At 43.5% G+C, this 21,699-nt stretch overlaps 1 protein-coding gene across 2 annotated transcripts in view; it reads right to left on the bottom strand.

Moving 5' to 3' along the window:
• Positions 1-1,546: 1,546 nt before the first annotated feature.
• Positions 1,547-21,699, bottom strand: part of vps53 (VPS53 subunit of GARP complex) — a 258,571-nt gene continuing 238,418 nt past the window's right edge. The window contains exons 21-23 of one of the 2 annotated variants that reach the window (XM_068010509.1): positions 7,942-8,046; positions 6,418-6,608; positions 1,547-3,069 (exon numbers count right to left, since the gene is read on the bottom strand). In XM_068010509.1, the coding sequence (XP_067866610.1) occupies positions 6,438-6,608; positions 7,942-8,046 (276 nt within the window). In that variant the 3' untranslated portion in view covers positions 1,547-3,069; positions 6,418-6,437. Of the gene's footprint in view, positions 6,609-7,941; positions 8,047-21,699 lie in introns of both variants that reach the window. The other variant, XM_068010508.1, reaches the window with a different exon arrangement.

The raw sequence follows: 21,699 nt of genomic DNA, 5'->3' as shown, positions 1-21,699 counted from the left end.
ATCTTCAGCTGCTGCATCAATGACCTTCCCTCCATCATAAGGTCAGAAGTGGGGATGTTCGCTGATGATTGCATAATGTTCAGCACCATTCGCGGCTCCTCAGATACTGAAGAGGCCATGTCCATATTCAGCAAAACTTGGACAATATCCAGCTCGGGCTGATATGTGGCAAGTAACATTTTTGCCACACAAGTGCCAGACAATATCCATCTCAAACAAGAGAGAGTCTAACCATCTCCCCTTGATATTCAACGGCATTACCATTGCTGAATCCCCCACTATCAACATCCTGGGCATTACCATTGACCAGAAACTGAACTGGATCAGCCACATAAAGGCTGTGGCTACAAGAGCAGGCCAGACGCTGGGAATTCTGCGTCAAGTAACTCACTCCTGATGCCCCAAAGCCTGTCCACCATCTACAAGGCACAAGTCAGGAGTGTGATGGAATACTCTCCACTTGCCTGGATGGGTGCAGCTCCAACAGTCAAGAAGATCGCCACCATCCAGGACAAAGCAGCCTGCTTGATTGGCGTCCCATCTACCACCTTCAACATTCACTCCCTCCACCAATGCAGTGGCAACAGTGTGTACTATCTACAAGCTGCACTACAGCAACTCACCGAGACTCCTTTGACAGCACCTTCCAAACCCACGACCTCTACCACCTAAAAGGTCAAGGGTAGCAGATGCATGGGAACACCACCACCTACAAGTGCCCCTCCAAGCCACACACTATCCTGACTTGTAACTATATTGCCGTTCCTTCACAGTTGCTGGGCAATAAATGCTAGCCTAGCCAGTGACGCCCACATCCCATGAAAGAATAACAAAACTAGCATTGCCATCTGACCAATTTTGAAGTGGATGGTCCAGTTTTCCAGTGCTCAATCTGGAAATTTCTAAAATGAACATTAGACAAAATCTGTTTATTCAAACCGAGGTGCCTTTTTTTCCACTCTTGCGCTTTGAGTCGGAGGTGTCAATTGACAAGGTCATGAAGATCTTCAAACTCATTTTCCGCAAGAAAGAGATTAACACAATTTATTTGAAATCTCACTTCCGCTGCAGAGCATTGCCAGCCATGCAATGCTGCAGATTGGGAATTATGGCACATGCCTCTCCGCCCAAACCCCCATCACAAATTTGTATCCATTGATTTTAACTGGTGCAAAATTGTGCAGAGCATGCAGCTGAAATCCTGATACTCTCTTCCAACTACCAAGGATTCACATCTACAACACACTTCTATAAAATGACCCCTCAGATCTTGTACCACATTCCCAGTGCCCTTTGCCTCTATCCAGTTTTGGACTTTGCAACAAGCAGTAATCTCTGTTCTAATTTACTGGCACCAGTCTTCAGTCAATCTTCAGGCCAGGACTACAATTTCACCCTATAAAGGGAAAACTGGAGTTTGTCTCACTGTCCAGCTTTGCACTGCAGTTAAACGATCAGTATAAATGTACTTTACACAAAAACAGGAGAAACTAGAAAAAAATGAAAACATGGTCACAACAAAGCACTGAGGGAATATGAAATTCTGGTCAGTCTTTTTTTTTATTGAAAATGTATTTAACAAGCTGGCCAAGACCAAGTCCATTTACAAGACACACTATTACAGAAGCTTTAGTCTCATAGTTTTACATTTATCCTTAATGACAATATAACACTACAGTCCAGGTCATTAAAATGAAAATAAATATGTCACAACTTCCCCCATTTGTTACTTCCACCTTTTGTATATAAAGTTCTACCCTTCATAAAGGCAGCATCTATTTTTAAAATCCCCTTTTCTCTCAAAGATGTGGACTCTTGCTGAGGCACAGATCAATAGGTGACAAAAGCTCTCTGGCACCTCATCCAAGTGACCTCTCATGAGTCTAGGTGCGAGCACTGGAAGAATCCTTGACCAGACGGCATGCTGTCCTGATTTGGATATACACACACTCACTCACTTCTTCCTTCCAGCACAGGCCAGTGCATAGTGATCAGGAGCATGCGCTCTGGCTGATTTTTCTGTTCCTCCATCCAGAGATGGGCATTTGTAACACCCAAATGCTGCCCTGGTTCAGTTCGAAGAACACGATCAAGACTTAGAATCAAACCCATCTCCTCTTCAGTGTGGAATGCTTGCAGTGTATTCTTAACAAAGTAATCGGGCGTATTCATTTTGCATTCAAATCATAAGCCCTAACCCTCATAAGATCAGGATCACTTTGCAGAGTCATCAAGCTGTGTGATGGGGATGGATGAACATAACATACTGTAACCATTCTTTACTTTAGAATTGCTCGAGTTAACCAAAAAAACATTAGGGCTGTGCCAAGGGTTGTTTGCAAAAGAATATTCAAATGATTATCAAATAATTCAATGTGGCTTCCGTCTTATGGAATTGTTTGATTATATTCTTCCCCTAAGTTAACCAGCCTAAGGGCCCAGAACAATGAATTTATCGACCAAAGATCAATAAACTTGAAATTACATTGTGCCAGAATAGTGTACACATGCTTAACCTTTTCATATGACATTCCTTTGCATGCAATTTTAAGAGGCTTTAATTTAATTGAAGTGAACAGATAAGACCAGCATTAAATTAGCAAATAATGGAATATAATGCAGAAGGGTCAAGTATTTTGCATGCAAGTATCACATGGCATAATTTCAAGGCGATAGTGTTTTGTGGCAGTGGCAGTGTTCTCAGTAATAGGTTCTGGACACTGAAATCAACAGTGCGTAATTACTCTGTTCCACCCCTATCGGCTGCTTCAGTGAATTGCTTAATTTAATCAATTATTTACATTTCTAATTGCTTACTTATGTTAACATTAAAATTGGTTATAATCAGTTATTTGGCATAACCCTAAATATCACAAAACACTGACAAATGTGATAAATATATACTTACAGGCCTGCATGATACAATAATGTACATACAGCTCCAACAGTGCATTTACCAAAAAGTACCAAAAAGTACACAACAGGCTTATTACAGCATCATATAAGGTTCAAACTGATGGCTGTTCTGTAACTGTGACTTGTACACCCACATCGAAAGTTGCTGCAGAACTGGACAGTAATCAGAAATAAGTAATCGAGTAAATTTACATCCTGAAAGCAAGCATATGTAAGTTCTGTGGAAGAACCCAGATTTAAATAAACTTAGTATACAAACCAGGGAAGATTTTTAAAAAGAAGTGATTCCATTACAAGGCTTTCCTTTCACACTGTGACACAAAGCAAGATGCACATTCTCTTTCCAGTCACGGCCACTGTAAAGGCTAGAGCTGATGGAGCCAAGTGCCTCGACTTCACTGTGTATCTGTACAATGGGTAGAGACAGTTTTTTGCCATCCTAGCTCTCTTTTGGGACGTGAATGTCATCCCCAATGTCAAGAAATTTGCTTTACACAAGGTTGTGAAAACAAAGCTTAAGCTATTGCTTTCAACCTTGTAGCCACATTGCAGCATTTCTGGGTATTGGTCATGTATGTCCCTTCACTTTGTAACATATTGGATGGTGTTAGGTTTCTTCACAAATACCAAATGGTCACCTGTTTAACTTTGTTGTGTTTCTTCAAGTTAGAGTCAAGTTTCTTATTTTTATACAAAATAAGAAAAACACATCATTTTACTTGAGCATGAAAGGCAAATGATTGAAAGCTACATTCAAATAGGTGTTCATTAACAGACCCATTAAGAACTTGCATTTATAATGCACCATTTATAACATCCCAAAGCACTTTACAGCCAATGAAGTACTTTTTGGAGTGCAGTCATTGAATTTACTTAATTCCAGTTTCTAATGTTGGTAACATTTTTATTAAAACAGGATTTTTAATATACAGTCCCCAAGAGTTTCCCTGATGCCCTAATGGACGCAGAAGTATGCTGTACAGCTTTACAATTCCTGATCCAGGATCAATTCCTGGTGAGTCAACTCAGCTCAACGAATGACAATAGGGTCACTACAACTGGCCACAAAACTCTGGATTGGAGGAGGGAAGAGGGTAAAGAGAGAGAAAACAATCGCATAGGGTTTCCACTCCTCATTGCTATCCAGTTGCTCCTGTTGTTGGAAAGTATAGATTTCTAGACATCAGGTGAAGATGAAGTAGGATAAGGAGAGGAATGAGCTTAGCTGTAATGGCCCCTGTGGTAGAACAAGCTGCCAACACTCACTGTCTGGGACTTGCACATAAAGATAGTCACTGATTAAGGTACTGATAAACTGCAAGTGTCTCTGAAACTGTACCCCAGCAAACATCAATGCCTTCAGCAGATAAAAAAAATTAAATAACGACACCATTGAGAATATTTGCCCGTGTGTGAAGTTACTGAATTTTTAAAAACTGGCTTCTAATGACAAGTATAAATTTTTTTGATTTATATGTAGCCCCATGTCTTTAAAGTTCGTTGCATGAATTGACAAGATTGCTCAACATTAACAGCTAGCAGTTTTGCTTGTGCAATTACAAGGGAATTACAGCCTACTTGATAGTTCAAAGTCATTGTTGCGCTAAATAACTTGAATTACCCATTTCGAATTAACATGAAAAAGTAGGAACGTAGTGCAAACATGTTGAATCATCAGATAATTTGAATGAAGCAACTTTGAATAAGTGTAGGCTGTGCATGTTGATGTAGGTAAAGCTGTTCTGACAATGGTACTAAGCTTTTTTGAATTTTATCAGGGCCACAGTAGAATTTTTACACCAAAGCCAGAGAATGTAATCTAGCAGTTTCAAAAATGACCTTTTTCTCCTCGTAACAGAAAGTCCTCCGCAAAAGGGTTTGTGTTGTGGTGACAGAGGAATGGCGTATTTGACAGCTTCTGCTCTCAAAGTGACAGAACTGAACTGCCCAGGGAAATTAAAAATATCCCCACCATTTGAAGCAGCATCAGCAATGATTGCTCTCAGATCAAACCAAGTATGGGTTAATATGCAAGGTACAGTGCCCGCTATTCCCTCCCAACATGTCTCAATTCCACCTCAAAAGAGCATCCATACTACACCAGCAACAGTTCCATCTCCCCCATTTCTTTGAATTGTCCAGTGTTGTTGGGCAGTTTAGGCTGGGGGCTACTGTCTAGTTTTGAGATTCCCCAAATTTATATCACTTCTCACTCTTCCAAGCACTGTGCAAAATCAAACCTAATAACCAGAGGTGAAATAAAAGTGCTTTCATTTGACGTGCCCTTCAGTCCTTTATGCAACAGCCAATGGTAATGCTGATCTGTGAATGAGATTAATTAAACTGTGTCTTAATCCTTCTCCCAAGATCATTTCTGTAAGGGGTTTCATTTGTTGCATTAGCAAAGACTGATAACATTGTCAAATCAGAAACTAAATTAGGGCATATGCTACTCCACTTGAAAATCAAACCCTCAACTGCTCAAGTTACTGCGCTGCCCTATTTCATTTTAGTTCATTTAAAGAGCATTACGGTTTCACAAATATTCAGCTTATTTTGTACTTCTCTATTACCTTATAACATAAAGAGAGTTAAAAATATACGTAATTACTTTGCAGATACACTAAATCCTCTATTAGGAGGTATTTGGGACCACAAGGTAAGTGAGGGCATCCGAGACAGTTTGCACTCTTATCCTTAAAGAATGGTTACTGTACTCAAAGTCCTGGTAATGTTCTGAAAGCTTCTGGAGTGCATTCCAGAAAGTACACTCCAGGATATGATAGAACTTCAACACTCAACATATTACCTGTTTAATCTTTTCTTTGAAAAAGTGAAATTGTGCCATTGGTCAGTTGAACAAATTGGGTTTCATAACCTCTGTGATCAGTATTAAGTGTTGCTTTAGAATTTCCAGCTGGCAAATCTTTCCAATTACAACAGAACAGGACTGTGTTAAGTCCTTAAGAGTTGTGGGCACTGCCTTTACAGTTCCAGTCAACTGCTGGGCAATTTATTCCATCGCTAAGAAGTAGTCCCCTTTATTTATGTTTGGAGTATTTGCTGCCTCGAACTGTAGCTGCATGACTGCATTAGACTCATAAGGAACACAAAACTATCTTTTGTGCGACATACCAGTGACAAAAAAACTGTCAAACTTTGAGCCTCCCGTGCAATGTCAGAACGTGAAACTGCTCAGGCAGCTCAGACTTCCGACTCCTAACCAGAGTAATAGAACACGAGTTAAACAATAAACTCTAGCGCTGTCTCTAGGTTCTGGTCTACTGGAGGTTTCCTCAGCTGGAAAGATTACCGCAATAGTGAATTCACATCTCCAGGAACAGAAACAAAACAATCGGGGTGGCTACTGCCTCCTGTGACAGAGAAGAGGAAAATGAGAAAGAGGATGAAGAAAAGGAGGAGAAACAGAAGGAAGGAGGAAAATGAAGGTCCTTTGCCAGTTTGACAACTGGATAGAGCAATTATCTCATAAACCCTGACCTGTCACTGTTGTGCTTCATTTACAGTCTCTTTTTAATGAGTTTCTCCAGTTTACGGATCCTGGAAGATTCCTGTTCAGGGGACGCAGCAGATAGCGATGCTGTCAAACTGTTCTCTCCACCTGAAGGAGGGGTAGGTAGCCTCTGTCGGAAAAGTTCCAGCATGCTGCTCTGTTCACTCCGCTTCAGACCCTGCAATACAGAAAAGGGGGAATCTGTACCAAAATAACTATTCCTTATAAGTTACAGGTATACTTTTTAGTTGGCACTTGGATTTACCTTGAAGTAAGTCAAATCGTAGTAGTTGAGGGGGCTAGCATAAATGCATTTCGGGGAAGCTAGATAAACATGAGGGACAAAGGAAGAGAAGGGTCAGATGAAGAGGAGATGCAGGTGGAGCATGAAGACTGGCATAGACCTGTTGGATCAAATGGCCTGTTTCAGTGCTGCACATTCTATATCATTCCATGGAATTATTCCACACCTTGTTTAAGGCTGCTGGTTATCTCGACGTCAGTGACTGCACCTGTAAAGCCATAGTATTCCCACCAGAGCTACAATTTGGTAAACATCAATAATTAAAAATCTAGTTTGATTTTCATTTGCTTCTGATGTTAGGGTTTCAAAAATAGGTTCTTAAAAAATCCACTGGAATTGATTTTATTGTAGTACAATAGACTTAAGGAGGTGTAATTAGAAGGTAGTGCTCCAATAAACTGTTACCGAATGGCAGAATGCAAACTTTCACAGGTGATTCCCCGCTTGGCAAGTTTGTAATCTTGGGCATGCTGGCAGGGGGTGCACTGAAAGGAGGGACATGGCAGCAGCTGGCTGTAGAGCAGCATTGAAAAGTCGCCAGCTTCTGGGAAGTTATTGTGGGGGCAGCAAAACTACAGAATCCTCATCATCATTATCGACTGACTATTATCTGAGCTGCTGTGACTGTCCTCTGCACCTCTCTATTCATCATGCATTCGAGACTGTCCACAATTGCTCTTTCATTGACTTATGTTTTGCAGCTGTGTCACAGCTTGTGGATATCAGTGGCTAATTCAAGGATTAGCCTGTGCTTTTTGATGGCATCTGCTTTCACAACTTGCCATTGAGGGACTTGAAGACTTGACCTTTTGGCTGCTAATCCAGTACCGTAGCCACTGTACTACCGTACCTAGTTTGGCGGGCCGGACCCTCTGACCCAGGAACCTTTGATACTACACATGGCCTTAAATTAAAACAGAGAATGCTGTAATTTCCCAGCATCTGAAACAGAAAGATAGGTTTAGATGAGTGGTTTCAGATGAAAGGTCCCATCCCAAACATCAATCGATTTCACCCTTTCAGATGCTGACTTGATCTACAGTGAATTCCAACATTCATGGTTTGTCAGTTCATCTCAACAACATAGGGTATTGCTTTTGAGACTATGTTCCTGCTTACTGCTGCCCTGCTCAAGGCTGAGGTGAACACAACACTAAGGTTTTAATTTAACACCCCGATTTATCAGATATACTTCTGAAGACCTCACCTTCATGTCAAGAACTTTCTGGAATGTGTCCGTGCTACAATCAGCCAGGAGTTTGATGTAATTATCTACAAACACCACAGATGCTTCATGAGGTGCCATTACCACCTATAGTATTGAGAAAAATTAAATAGTTAGACATTGTTAGGGAGAGTTTGGCTGTTCATCAATTTGACTAGTTGAATTAGCAAAAGAAAACTTGTATCTACATAAGAATTATCACATCTCACAAAGCACTTCACATGCAATGTCTCAATCGTGCCATTAATATAATCCCATTTTTATTTTGCCTCATTATGCCCAATATGATCATTTTGTACACAGCAAGATCCCACAAACAGAAATGAAATCAGTGCCCAATTAATCAGTTTTTCATGTGTTTATTGAATGAAGAATGGTGGCCAGGATGCCAGGAGAAAACTGTTCATCTTTGAATAGTGCCATGTGATCTTTAACAACCACCCGCACCAGAGGAACAGTTGGACAGGCCTTGGCTAAATGGTTCACCAGAAGCATATGATACAGCAATTATGCCTGTTCCCTTAATTCTTCAATACACAATAAGTTCCTCACTGCCCCCTCCCTAACCACCAGCCCGGTGCCATTCCCTCCCTTTCACCATTGTTGACGTCCCTCCTTTAGTCAGGGGGAGAACATAGTTTGAGTGGATCTTGACTGCTCCGTGCACTTCGGCACTGCCCCAAGATATGCTACCACGTGGCAATATTTATTTCACCAGTTGCCTCTTAAAATTAATGGAAGTACAGTATCATTGTACAGTGATTTACTTAGTGGGCTGGTTAGGAATTAACAGTGAGGGCAACCTATAAGCCAGATCATTGAAGCTGATCTTTATCCCATTATATGTCACATACACTTCTGCAGCATAACAAAGGGGTGACATCTGAAAAGCCTTTCAAACTCTTAAGGACGGAACTCACATGGTCTCACCCAGAGGGCCCTGAGTAATACTGTGCCATTGTAAAAGAGGTAGGGTCAATTACCAATCTAGAATACTGGGAATATATAGTGGGTTCACCTGTATCTGAACAGAGAAAAAGGTACATGAACCTGTATTTTCTCTTCAGATACAGACAGACCTGTTTTATATTCCCAGCATTTTCTGTTTCTATTTGATTCCAACAATCTTGAACATTTATTTCATTTACAAAGTTCAAACCTTTTCAAATATTTGGCACACTTACTTAATGCCGTTACATCGTACACCTAGAAACAGTGCCTACACTTTCTTGTACAAAGATGGCAATCACAATTCACAACATGTTGTGACCAAAAACCACACCTGCCAAATGGAAACATATTAATTTCATCATATGGAACATTATTTGAATGTTTACTGGACATTGAAATAACTTGTTTAAAAAGACCACAGAGCAGTGACAGAAAACATGGCTGCACATTTGCATTCTGACAGACAGTTGCCCAGAGAGATAATGAAAGTACTCCCAGATTCAATGAGCCAGATGAGTTTTGTCAATAGTGATGATCAAGACATTGAGTGTCATTGAATGTGTAACAACAAGCATTGCACCGCCAACCTCCCTCCCTCCCTCCGCACCCACCCCACATCACCTTTGAGGAATCCACAAACCTCACAGGCGAGGCTATTTCAAACAAGGAGTTAGTCACATAACTAACCTGTGGGCCAACCTGGGGATTGATTGAATTGTGCTCACAGTAAAGTTTTGAGACAGACTGCTTTTTGAAGACCAAAGAGAAGTAAGGCCTCTCTCTCATGCAAACTTTCAAGCCGCAAGATAGAAGACCCCTGCAACGTTCTGGTACCAGTGAAACAAGTTTGAAAGGGTGCACGGGGCCCCAACGAGAACTGCAAGACTTAACTTCAATCAAAGACTTTACATCTAACCCAAAACCAGTATGTTTATCGCGTATGCATGCTGGAGTGGTCGGCATCATGTAGTTTTAACTGAGCTAGAGTTTTAAGTTTAATAAACTTACACCTTCCTTGTTTAAACTTGAGAAATCCTGTTTGATTCCTTTACAATTACAATTAGAGAGCAGTGAGGAAGGACTCTCTGAGGGTAAGCTAAAAACACTTTTAAAAGTTAAACCCTGTTATGGCCAAACCAGAAAAAGGCCGAGAGGAGAGCCTGAAACCCCTTCCTCACCTGGTCGTAACAATATTTTAAAAGTATCAAAAGGATCCACCATCCACTTCATGGTCAGGTGATGTGTGACACTTTTTCCAGAGAGATTTACTTGGCCTTGATCCAACTGCAGTCAACAGTGTGGGAAACTTGCTCCCGGCTTCCAGTGCAAGCAACACAAGAATGCCCCGGGGTAATTCTCTTTCCTTCCTTGTAGATAGTCAATCACGCTCTGCTCCGTGCCTTCCACCAGCAATTTAATGGAGTGCAGCACTAGCCAATGTGGAATAATGGAATTTATTTTGTAGCTGGGGCTCTTTCGAGCTCAACACTGAAATAATCTCTTGATCTGTTCAAAGCAAAATGCTCCATCTAAAAGAGGTCAATAGAGATTCTAAAAACTATTCACAGCTGTTGGTTACAGTTCATTCAGGCCAGACAAAAATCCCAGAAATGAAAAACGTTTCCATCTATTGCATTTTGAAAAACAGAAGTATTAGTGCTTCAGTGAAGGGGGCGGGGTGAAATAAATTTTTAAAAAGCCCTTTTTAAAAAATTCTTTCACGGGATGTGGGTGTCGCTGGCTAGGCCACCATTTATTGCCCATCCCTAATTGCCCTTAAGAAGGAGGTGGTGAGCTGCCTGCTTGGACCACTGCAGTCCTTGTGGTGTAGGTACAACCACATTGCTGTTAGGGAGAAAGTTCCAGGATTTTAACCCACTGACAGTGAAGGAACAGCGATACAGTTCCAAGTCAGGATGGTGTGTGGCTTGGAGGGGAACTTGCAGGTGGTGGTGTTCCCATGCATCGGCTGCCCTTGCCCTTCTAGACGGTAGAGGTCGCAGGTTTGAAAGGTGCTGTCGAAGGAGCCTTGGTGCATTGCTGCAGTGCATCTTGTAGATGGCACAAACTGCTGCCACTGTGCATCAGTGGTGGAAGGGGTGAATACTGAGGCTGGTGAATGGGGTGCCAATCAAGTGGTCTACTTTGTCCAGGATCGTGTCGAGCTTAAGTGTTTTTGGAGCTGCATTCATCTAGGCAAGTGAAGAGTGTTCCATCACACTTCTGGTTCAATGAAGAGTGCAGGAGGGCATGCCAGGAGCAGCACCAGGCAAACCTTAAAATGAGATGTCGATCTAGTGAAGCAACAACACAGGACTACTTGCATGCCAAACAGTGGAAGCAGTATGCGGTAGACAGGGCTAAGCCATCCCACAACCAATGGATCAGGTCTAAGCTCTGCAGTCCTGCTACATCCAGTCGTGCATGGTGGTGGACAATTAAACAACTAATAGGAGGAGGTGGCTCCACTAATATCCCCATCTTCAATGATGGGGGAGACTAGCACATAAGTGCAAAAGACAAAGTTGAAGCATTTGCATCCATCTTCAGCCAGAAGTGCCAAGTGGATGATCCATCTCGGCCTTCTCCTGAGGTCTGCAGCATCACAGATACCAGTCTTCAGCCAATCCGATTCACTCCACGTGATATCAAGAAATGGCTGAAGGCACTGGATACTGCAAAGGCTATGGGCCCTGACAACATTCGGGAATTAGTACTGAAGACTTGTGCTCTGGAACTAGCCGTGCCCCTAGCCAAGCTGTTCCAGTACAGCTACAACACTGGCATCCACCCAACAATGTGCAAAATTGCCCAAGTATGTCCTGTACACAAAAAGCAGAACAAATCCAACCCAGCCAATTACTGCCCTATCAGTCTACTCTCGATCAGCAGCAAAGTGATGGAAGGGGTCATCAACCGTGCTATCAAGCAGCACTTGCTCAGCAACAACTTGCTCATTGATGCTCAGTTTGGGTTCCACCTGGGCCACTCAGCTCCTGACCTCATTACAGCCTTGGTCCAGACATGGACAAAAGAGCTGAACTCCAGAGGTGAGCTGAGAGTGACTGCCCTTGACATCAAGGCAGCATTGGACCGAGTATGGCATCAAGGAGCCCTAGCAAAACTGGAGTCAGTGGGAATCAGGAGGAAAACTCTCTGCTGGTTGGACTCATACCTAGCAGTAAGGAAGATGGCTGTGGTTGTTGGAGGTCAATCATCTCAGTCCCAGGACATCACTACAGGAGTTCCTCAGGGTAATGTCCTAGGCCCAATCATCTTCACCTGCTTCATCAATGACCTGCCCTCCATCATGAGGTCAGAAATGGGGATGTTCGCTGATGATTGCACGATGTTCAAGACCATTCACGATTCCTCAAATACTGAAGAGGCCATGTCTATATGCAGCAAGACCTGGACAATATCCAGGCTTGGGCTGATAAGTGGCGTAACATTCGTGCCACGCAAGTACCAGGCAAATGACCATCTCAAACAAGAATATAACCATCTGCCCTTGATGTTCAATGGCATTACCATCACTGAACCCCCCCAAAATCAACATCCTGGGCGTCACCATTAACTAGAAACTGAACTGGACCAGCCACATAAATGCTGTTGCTACAAGAGCAGGTCAGAGGCTGGGAATTCTGTGGCAAGTAACTCACTTCCTGACTCCCCAAAGCCTGTCCACCATCTACAAGGCACAAGTCAGGAGTGTGATGGAATACACTCCACTTGCGTGGATGGGTGCAGCTCCGACATCAACATGCACTGCCTTCATCACCGACGTACAGTGGCAGCAGTGTGTACCATCTACAAGATGCACTGCAGCAATTCACCAAGGCTCCTTAGACAGCACCTTCCAAACGCGCGACCTCTACCACCGAGAAGGACAACGGCAGCAGATGCATGGGAACACCACCACCTACGAGTTCTCCTCCAAGTCACACACCATCCTGATTTGGAACTATATCGTCATTCCTTCACTGTCGCTGGGTCAAAATCCTGGAACTCCCTTCCAAACAGCACTGTTGGTGTACCTACACCCCAAGGACTGCAAGAAGGCAGCTCACCACCACCTTCTCAAGGGCAATTAGGAATGGGCAATAAATGCTGGCCTAGTCAGCGACGCCCACAACTCAAGAACGAATAAAAAAAACTTGTGCCTTGTAGATGGTGGACAGGCTTTGGGGAGGCGAGTTACTCGCCTCTGAATTCCCAGCTTCTGACCTGCTCTTGTAGCCACAGTATTTATATAGCTGGTCCTGTTCAGTTTCTCATAATGGTAACCCCTAGGATGTTAAAGTGAAGTGAGGATAATGACAGTCCCAAGTGCACTTTTCTCAAAAATCTTTAGTTAATAGATTTTTATATTCATTAGTCGGAAGTGGGTGTCACTGGCAAGGCAGTATTTATTACCCAGTCCTAATTGCCCTTGAGAAGGTGGTGGTGAGCCGCATACTTGACCTGCTGCAGTCCATGTGGTGTAGGTACACCCACAGTAGTTAGGGTGAGAGTTCCAGGATTTTGACCCAGCAACTATGAAGGAACAGAAATATATTTCCAAGTCAGCACGGTCGTGACTTGGATGGTAACTTGCAAGTGGTGGTATTCCCTTGCACCTGCTGCTCTTGTTCTTCCAGGTGGTAAAGGTCGTGGGTAGCCCTTACAGCTAGGTTGTGGTTGGGAATATGGCTGCAATAGTTTGCCAAAAAGAGAAAGCTTTGTTTAATTAAGCCTGTTTTCTTTAAGGCAAATGTTGCTCCAGTACTGCTTGCAAATTTCTGCAGTCAATTAGAGAGCCAATTACAGCTATTTCTTATTTCAGGTTCCAGGTCACAGGAACAGAAGTAGGCTATTTAGTCCCTTCAGCCTGTTGCACCTTTCAATTAGATCATGGTTGATTGGTAACTTAACTCCAATTACCCTCCTTGATTCTGTAACCCTGAATACCTTTGTCCAAAAAAAAATCTTTAAGAAACTAGTATTGGCCGTCTTTGTTTCCTTAAAAAAATGTGACATCTGCAGTTTAACAAATAGCAGACACAAGATTTTTAGATATGTTGGTAGATTCCCGCATGACTTCGCTCACAGTAGGTTATACAGATGGACAAGAGCATCATACTATGAAACAAACAAACAAGATCTTAGTTCTGCTGCTTAGGTGGATTACCACAATAAAATCTAATTACCATTGCCAGGGTGAAGTCAGAGGTGAATGACCGATTGGAAAGTGTTTATTAAATTCAAACTACAGGACATCTTTCTCTTTTAAGATTGGTTTGTATCTGTAATAGTCACATCTTGTGTGTGATGAGCCAACACTACTCAAGGCTGTTCTGTAGATATGTAAGTAAACAGGAGCAACAGTCCCACATTTTGATAGTCCAAAGACAAACTTTGAAATACAGTCTTGCAGTGATAAAAGCCTGTCTCTATCGGGGAAAAAGAATCAGATGGAGAAGTGGCAATAGGGAAACATAAGGGGGAACAAGGTAGAAAACCAGAGGTAAATATAAATAAAATGCCAGCTGTAACTAAACAATTAATGGCAAACATCTAGATGATTCCTTTATTAAGGCTATCATTTCCGAAAGAGGAATATACGGCCAAATTTATGTTGTTCCTCTTTTAGTGGACTGTTTCATTGCTGTAATATTTTGAAGATGTCACAACCTTCACATTATCCACCTCCCTGTGGAATACTTCATTTGGCAATAGAATAACAACACTACTTTAAAAATTGAAGCAGTAGATTTAGAACTTTGAACTCTAAAATCTGACTTTCAAGACAAATGTAAAAATAATTTAAACCATATGGTTAACTTGCCGATTCACACAAAACCTACACACAAGACAGACAGACATAGGTTTTCATAGGAGCATCTGGAACCTTGTAGTGTCCATCACACTCTTGCCCTACCCTCGTCTCTTTCCCTCCTCTGAGCCATTGATTGATTAACTTAGCAACAGTCATGGCCGACTGCCAGTACGAACAATAAAGGGCCCTTTTACTGTTACCCAACTATACTATTTCCCCAAAAATGCACAAACGTTGCTTCCCCTTCTTACATCCTCTCCCTCTCCCCCTCCCCAGTGCAACTACCATCTTATGAATCTGAATTGCCGAGGATGGTCAGTTTACATATCTTAAATAATGAGAAACAGTTTGGAACAATACCAGTTAATATTGCAGACGATTTTGATAACACCCTGTATATTCACCATAATATAGCTTACCATGGTTTGGGTCTGGTTTAATTTGAAGTACAAAAAGAAACTGATCAGTATTTGATGTTTGTGACTGGGAGATCATGTGGCAATGAATGACAATACAGTATATTCCAATTGCACCTAAATAATATGTCAGTTTGTATCAATTCCTCTTCCATTCACTGCTGACTACTGGGGAGGAACCTATAGTGTGCTTTCATTGTGTTATAGGAGCTCTGTTGTGCAATGATTGTGTCCAATTAAATCGTTTGACTGCCTTTTTGGCACTGCTCTCAGCTACCAGAAGCACACAACAGAAAACTAAAAAAAAGGACTACTCTGTTACAAAAGAGACAGTTGAACATTTTGAATCCTTTTCCTGAAAGGACAACTATATCAACTGGTCCATGTGAACCTGTGCAGTCTTTGAGGACTGCAAATGCCTTTCATAAATTACTAGAGTTTATTCAATCAATTTTATAATTGGAGCTTTTGGTAGATTAATACATTTCTTCAAATTGAGTTTCAAGTATTCTTATTCAACATTTCTCCCCTTTTGGGTACCAGTTCCCTTGAGCTGTGTCAGTATATGGGCACATTCTCCGTCTGGCTGAACTTGTTCTCACATTGAACAACTTCTCCTTCAACTCCACGCACTTCCTTCAAGTAAAAGGTGTTGCTATGGGTACCCGCATGGGTCCTAGTTATGCCTGTCTTTTTGTGGGATATGTCGAGCATTCTTTGTTCCAGTCCTACTCAGGCCCCCTCCCCCAACTCTTTTTCCGGTACATCGATGACTGTATCGGTGCCGTTTCCTGCTCCCGCCCCGAACTGGAAAACTTTATCAACTTTGCTTCCAATTTCCACCCTTCTCTCACCTTTACATGGTCCATCTCTGACACTTCCTTCCCTTCCTCGACTTCTCTGTCTCCATCTCTGGGGATAGGTTGTCTACTAATATCCATTATAAGCCCACCGACTCCCACAGCTACCTCGACTACACTTCTTCACACCCTACCTCCTGTAAGGACTCCATTCCATTCTCCCAGTTTCTCCGACGCATCTGCTCTGATGATGCTACCTTCCATGACGGTGCTTCTGATATGACCTCCTTTTTCCTCAACCGAGGATTTCCCCCCACTGTGGTTGACAGGGCCCTCAACCGTGTCCGGCCCATTCCCCGCACCTCTACCCTCACCCCTTCCCCTCCCTCCCAGAACCGTGACAGGGTTCCCCTTGTCCTCACTTTCCACCCCACCAGCCTCCATATCCAAAGGATCATCCTCCGCCATTTCCGCCACCTCCAGCGTGATGCCACTACCAGTCGCATCTTCCCCTCCCTTCCCCTGTCAGCATTCTGAAGGGATCGTTCCCTCCGCGACACCCTGGTCCACTCCTCCATTACCCCCACCACCTCGTCCCCATCCCATGGCACCTTCCTCTGCAATCGCAGGAGGTGTAATACCTGCCCATTTACCTCCTCTCTCCTCACTATCCCACGCCCCAAACACTCCTTTCAGGCGAAGCACCGATTTACTTGTACTTCTTTCAATGTAGTATACTGTATTCGCTACTCACAGTGCGGGCTCCTCTACACTGGGGAGACCAAGCGCAGACTGGGTGACCGCTTTGCGGAACATCTCCGCTCAGTCCGCAAGCAGGACCCTGAGCTTCCGGTTGCTTGCCATTTCAACACTCCCCCCTGCTCTCATGCTCACATCTCTGTCCTGGGATTGCTGCAGTGTTCCAGTGAGCATCAACGCAAGCTCGAGGAACAGCATCTCATCTACCGATTAGGCACACTACAACCTGACGGACTGAACATTGAGTTCAATAATTTCAGAGCATGACAGCCCCCAATTTTACTTTCATTTTTAGTTATTTTTTTCTTCCTTTTTTTTTTGCATTTAGTTCATTTCATCTTAGTTTGTTCAGTTTGCTTACCCAATGTTTTTTTTCAGGTTTGCACTTGCTGCTGTTCAATATTCAGTGTATTAACAGCTAATCTGTACTAATGTTTTGTCTTTCAACACACCATTAACATATTGTTTGCCTTTGCTCCGTGACCTTTTGGTCAGCTATGTGGCCTGGTCCAATCTAGACCTCCTTTGTTATCTCTTGCCCCACCCCCACCTCACTTGCTTATAACCTGTGACTTTTCTAATTTTTGTCAGTTCCGATGAAGGGTCACTGACCCGAAACGTTAACTCTGCTTCTCTTTCCACAGATGCTGCCAGACCTGCTGAGTAGTTCCAGCATTTCTTGTTTTTATTTCAGATTTCCAGCATCCGCAGTATTTTGCTTTTATTATTATGGGCACATTCTTGTTGCTTAAAACAGGCATCCAGGCAATGTGAAAAGGACTGCTGATTTCCCCAGCTCTGCTGAATGAAGAATAAACTCCCTCTGGTCTTTCACCTATTTTTCAAATATCAGCATAGACAACAAGTGTTGGCAACCAGGGCTATATTCCCTGGAAGTTAGAAGATTAAGGCGTGATTTGATCGACGTTTTCAAGATATTAATGGGAACAGATAGGGTAAATAGAGAGAAACTGCGTCTGCTAGTTGGGAAGTCTAGTGCTATGATTTTCTGAAGGCTGACAGGCTGCAAGAAGGGAACCCAGAAGTTGGGTTGCAGTCTCAGAACAGACTGTAAGGAAGACAAACAGTGGTAGAGATAGGAGGACAAAGTGGGGGGGGACAGAGAGCGTTGGACGGTGGGGGGGACAGAGAGCGCTGGACTGGGGGGGTGGTGTTGGGAGAGATGGACGGGGTGGGAGAGATGGACGGGGTGGGAGAGATGGACGGGGTGGGAGAGATGGACGGGGTGGGAGAGATGGACGGGGTGGGAGAGATGGACGGGGTGGGAGAGATGGACGGGGTGGGAGAGATGGACGGGGTGGGAGAGATGGACGGGGTGGGAGAGATGGACGGGGTGGGAGAGATGGACGGGGTGGGAGAGATGGACGGGGTGGGAGAGATGGACGGGGGCAGGGTCGGGGGGGGTGGTGGTGGGAACAGAGATCGAGAGAGGGAACACTTGCTCTTGGAAGCCTGAGGCTGCAAAGACTTCAATCTGTTTTGGAAGTTGAAGCTTGCGGAGAAGTAGAAGACCAGCAGAATCACCAGGAATCGCCTTATTCACAGACATCAAGGTCGAAAGTGCTCGGAGAAGTGAGCGAAGAGAACATTTATTTTTGTAAAGGTCTGGGAGATGCAACCCATTTCAACTGGGAGGAGTTTGGGACTTTTAACCACGAAGGATTACGCCATCAAAAAGGACTGATATGGTGTGAGGTTTTCAAATATTTTCATAAGTCAAGAAAATACCTTTCTTTGTAATTTACGCTATCAGCTACTTATAAAGTACTGCTTAGTTCATGGGGATTTCTTTTAGTCTAGTTATAATAGAAGTCTTGAAATGTGAAATTTTGTCATGTAGTTCTTTAAATTGGTCGGAGGTTCATCTCTCTTATTTTTCACATTAACGATCTCACTGAGGACTAAGGGGCACAATTTAACAATTAGGGCCATACCTTACAGCAGTGAAATTCAAAAACACTTCTGCACGCAGAGTGGTAGAAGTTTCGAACTCTCACACAAATGGCAATTGATGAGAGATCTACTGTTAATTTAGTTTAGTTTAGTTTAGAGATACAGCACTGAAACAGGCCCTTCGGCCCACCGAGTCTGTGCTGACCATCAACCATCCATTTATACTAATCCTACACTAATTCCATATTCCTACCACATCCCCACCTGTCCCTATATTTCCCTACCACCTACCTATACTAGGGGCAATTGCTAATGGCCAATTTACCTATCAACCTGCAAGTCTTTGGCATGTGGGAGGAAACCCTCGCAGACACAGGGAGAACTTGAAAACTCCACACAGGCAGTACCCAGAATTGAACCCAGGTCGCTGGAGCTGTGAGGCTGCGGTGCTAACCACTGCGCCGCCCTAAGGGCTGAATTTTCTTTGCTGCTCCTGGCGGTGGGTGAAAACAATGGCAGCCCATACGCTACCACACTGCTGCAAACTATTGCACAGCGGCCCAACATTATATGCCAATTGGGCTGCACCCCCCCACCCGAATCACATGAAGGGGGCAGGCTCTGCGACACCAGCACTCGTGGCGCCATTTTTAAAGGGCAGCCAGCCCTGCCACTACATTTACATTTTTAAAGCCCTACTCCCCACCAATGCACCACAATATAAACTATCGCCCCTTTCCCCCCTAATAACACTTACATGTAATAGTTGCCCTCTACCCCCTCCCCCAAAACACTTATCTGGATGAACTGACCTTTCCACCCCTCCACCACACCCCCCACAAAACTGATCAAAGTGCAGAGGTCACGCCTTCCCCCGCTCCCCTACACTAGTAATGCACATTTGAACCCGTACCCATCCCCCATTACACCTGAAAATCGTAAGTACCCCCCTTCCCCACCTCGGTGGTGCCAGCTTTCACTGGATGGGAAAGTGAAGGTGAGTGAGCGCCAGCCGCCGCTCAGAAGATCCTGGGTAGCAGGTAAGATTGGTGAGAGTTGTATTTAAATTTATTCAGTGACTTCATTAACATCTGTAAAGCCAGGTCCCGTCACCCAGCAGGGATGGGGGGAGCTGCCGAGAAGATCAGTTCCGGCATTCCCAGCATTGGACTCCATGGCAAGCCGCTGCCGGTACAATCTTCCAGCGCCCCCCGCCTGCCCCCCACCCTGGCCAGGATCCTGACATCGGGACCTCAATAAAATCCAGCCCTAAGTCTAAGATGGATAGAGTTTCGTTAACCAAGGGTATTAAGAAATATGGGACAATGGCAGTTATATGGAGTTTGGTCGCAGATCAGCCATGATCTCACTGAATGGATGAAAAAGCTCAGGGGGATAAATAGCCTACTCCAGCTCCTATGTTTTTAAGTATTCAACTATGGGGACTAGCAGTTAAGCTGGTTCCTGTTCTCACCCTGTTGCCACACAAGCACATCTCCAACGGAAATAATATTTTTCCTTCCCTAATTGAGGCCATTTGTAGCATCCTTTCCGTTTTGCTGTCTACCATCATCTATACAGATCAGTGAATCAAAACCTGGGACCCTTTCGTTCAGTTTAGCTGAGTTACATAACCACTTTAAAAACAAGGGAACTGAGGGGCAGTTTTCGATTTACATCTGGTACTTTCTTTGTGGACATTAGGTTGCAGAGAAGGAAGGGCTGCTGATCAGTTCTCATCCCATAGCAGTGACCTTCAGTACAAACAATTAGTCGGTTTTCCTATGGCAGCAAAGATCAAAGGCAAAGCTAAAGATGCAGACCTGGAATACTGTCAAGTGCTGTGTTGATTTATTTTATTGCATGTCCCTGTTGTGTACGCGGTGTAAAAAAAAGTCAGTGTGGAAGTCTGCCAAAATAAACAACAGGGGAAGTATCTACAGCCACCACTAACCAAGCCAGACTCAATCTTTTTCCCGACTGAATATCTGCAATAGCTTTGTGTTAAAAAGAAAACACCAGCGGTCATTTATTCATCTATAAGGAGTTGTTTTGCCAGTTTGAGGGCATTAACTGTTATTGCGATGGATCTGCTGCAAACTGAGACAATCTTCCACTCCAATGTGCAGTGGGGGCTGAGAGAGACTGATAACTACCTTGTTAACATGCAAAACACAGCTGGCTGCGGCAGAACACGTCAAAGGTCAGGTCATTCAACACCGATATTCTCCAGTTCTCTGAACACTAGAGACATTATCGTTCACTTTGGTCGTCATTTGCATCTTCACACGCTACAGCTCAAATTCTTCAGCAGCTGAAACAGGCTCAACGTAATGAAACCTTATTTCCAACTGCTCTAGTCAGACAGTGCACATTCCAAGTTCAGATTTCCAATGTTGGCTACCCATTTATGTTCTTATAAATTTTATTTACTAATTTTTCTTCTCCTTCCATCGCCACCAGAAAGCACTGGGATAGATGTTGACTTTGTGAGATGGTATAAAATGAGTGACAGCCTGTTTTGCATTTTCCCCAAATTTCACAGCAACAATGACAACTTGCATTTATATAGCATCTTTAACATCGTAAAATCTCCCAAGGCTTTTCACAGGAGCAATTATCAAAACAAATTTACCCAAGCCACGTAATGAGATGTTAGGACAGATGACTAAAAGTTAAGGAGAATCTTAAAGGGGGAGAGAGCGCGATTGAAAGGTTTAGGGAGGGAATTACAAAGCTTAAGGCCCAGGCAGCTGAAGGTACAGCTGCCAATGGCGGAGCAATTAAAATTGGGGATGCGAAAGAAGCCAGAATTGGAGGAGCACAGAGATCTTGGGTGACAGTGTTAGTGAATTTGGGCAAAAAGTGAATATGGAGGGATAAGTTAAGGGAGGACAAGAGGGCAGTGAACTCGAGAAAAAAAGAGGGCAAGGCGAGTTGAAATTGAGGTTCAAATCACTGAAGATGAGAAGTCCTTTGGTGCAGAAGCTGAGGGAGGATCGAAGGGAGGATACCTTGGTGAAAAACATGGGGTGGAACTTGGTTGGCAATAAAGGACAACAATTTTAAAGGTAGAGAGAAA

Source organism: Heterodontus francisci, chromosome 30 (assembly GCF_036365525.1).
Source record: "Heterodontus francisci isolate sHetFra1 chromosome 30, sHetFra1.hap1, whole genome shotgun sequence".
Lineage (NCBI taxonomy): Eukaryota > Metazoa > Chordata > Chondrichthyes > Heterodontiformes > Heterodontidae > Heterodontus > Heterodontus francisci.
This window is presented reverse-complemented; position numbering and strand designations above follow the sequence as displayed.